Source organism: Cladophialophora bantiana (assembly GCF_000835475.1).
Source record: "Cladophialophora bantiana CBS 173.52 unplaced genomic scaffold supercont1.19, whole genome shotgun sequence".
Lineage (NCBI taxonomy): Eukaryota > Fungi > Ascomycota > Eurotiomycetes > Chaetothyriales > Herpotrichiellaceae > Cladophialophora > Cladophialophora bantiana.
Window position 1 is genome coordinate 52,540 of NW_015971593.1, and position 882 is coordinate 53,421.

The 882-nt window shown below is 47.8% G+C and overlaps 1 protein-coding gene across 1 annotated transcript; it reads left to right on the plus strand.

Annotated features, from left to right (window-relative positions):
* Window positions 1-285: 285 nt before the first annotated feature.
* Z519_10592 (histone H3) lies at window positions 286-882 on the plus strand (the record flags this gene model as incomplete). Its single annotated transcript, XM_016768308.1, has 4 exons — window positions 286-306; window positions 356-458; window positions 516-577; window positions 628-882. 4 exons carry the CDS (start codon window positions 286-288, stop codon window positions 880-882), a joined length of 441 nt encoding a protein of 146 aa, XP_016615215.1.

Sequence of the window (882 nt, forward strand, 5' to 3'; positions counted from 1 at the left end):
GGGAGCCAAAAGTGCGCCCAGGCTAACTAGGTCGATATTCTTGCACCCCAAAATTCCACCATCCCTCCCCGTGTGCGAACCCTATACGAGGTATCAGGCAGCCTCTACTTAGCCAGTTTATGTATACGATAAGAGGAGAGAGCTAACTGTCTTCAGAGGTAGTCCTAAAGCCTATTGCCATGTTGGGTGGGGCCTATACCTAGGTATAAGAGTCACTCCTCTGCCCTCCTTTATCGTTTCCGGACCTTCTTCCCTTTACCTCTCTCATATATCTGCTCCATTGCAATGGCGCGCACGAAGCAAAAGGTAACATTCTCTTTCTTCTTCTTCGTTTTCAACCATCTGATAAACGCAGCAAGGTCGTTCTGTCGTTAAATTATTCGGCAAACAGCCGCGTATATCGCTGCATGCGAAGGCAGCTCGCAAGACGCTGAAGACGGCACCCCGAACTGGAGGCGGTGAGTAAAGGATCTCATCCTTACTGCCCCTATTACCGTATGCTGACCGCGACATAGTGAAAAAGCCTTTTCGATATAAACTAGGTACTGTGGCTCTTCGAGAGATACGGCGATATCAGGTATGTTTCGTTCTTCTGCTTCTTTCACATATAAAGTTAACGTCGAAAAGAGATCCACCGAAATGCTCATCCGAAAACTGCCATTCCAACGCCTTGTTCGAGAAATTGCCCATGATATCACACCGGCCCTCCGATTTCAGTCATCTGCCATTGGAGCCCTCCAAGAAGCTACCGAAGCATACCTCGTGTCAATCTTTGAAGACACTAATCTGTGTGCAATTCACGCCAAACGTGTCACGATTCAGTCTAAGGATATGCAATTGGCACGACGCCTACGTGGTGAAAACATCGACTACAGTCGATAA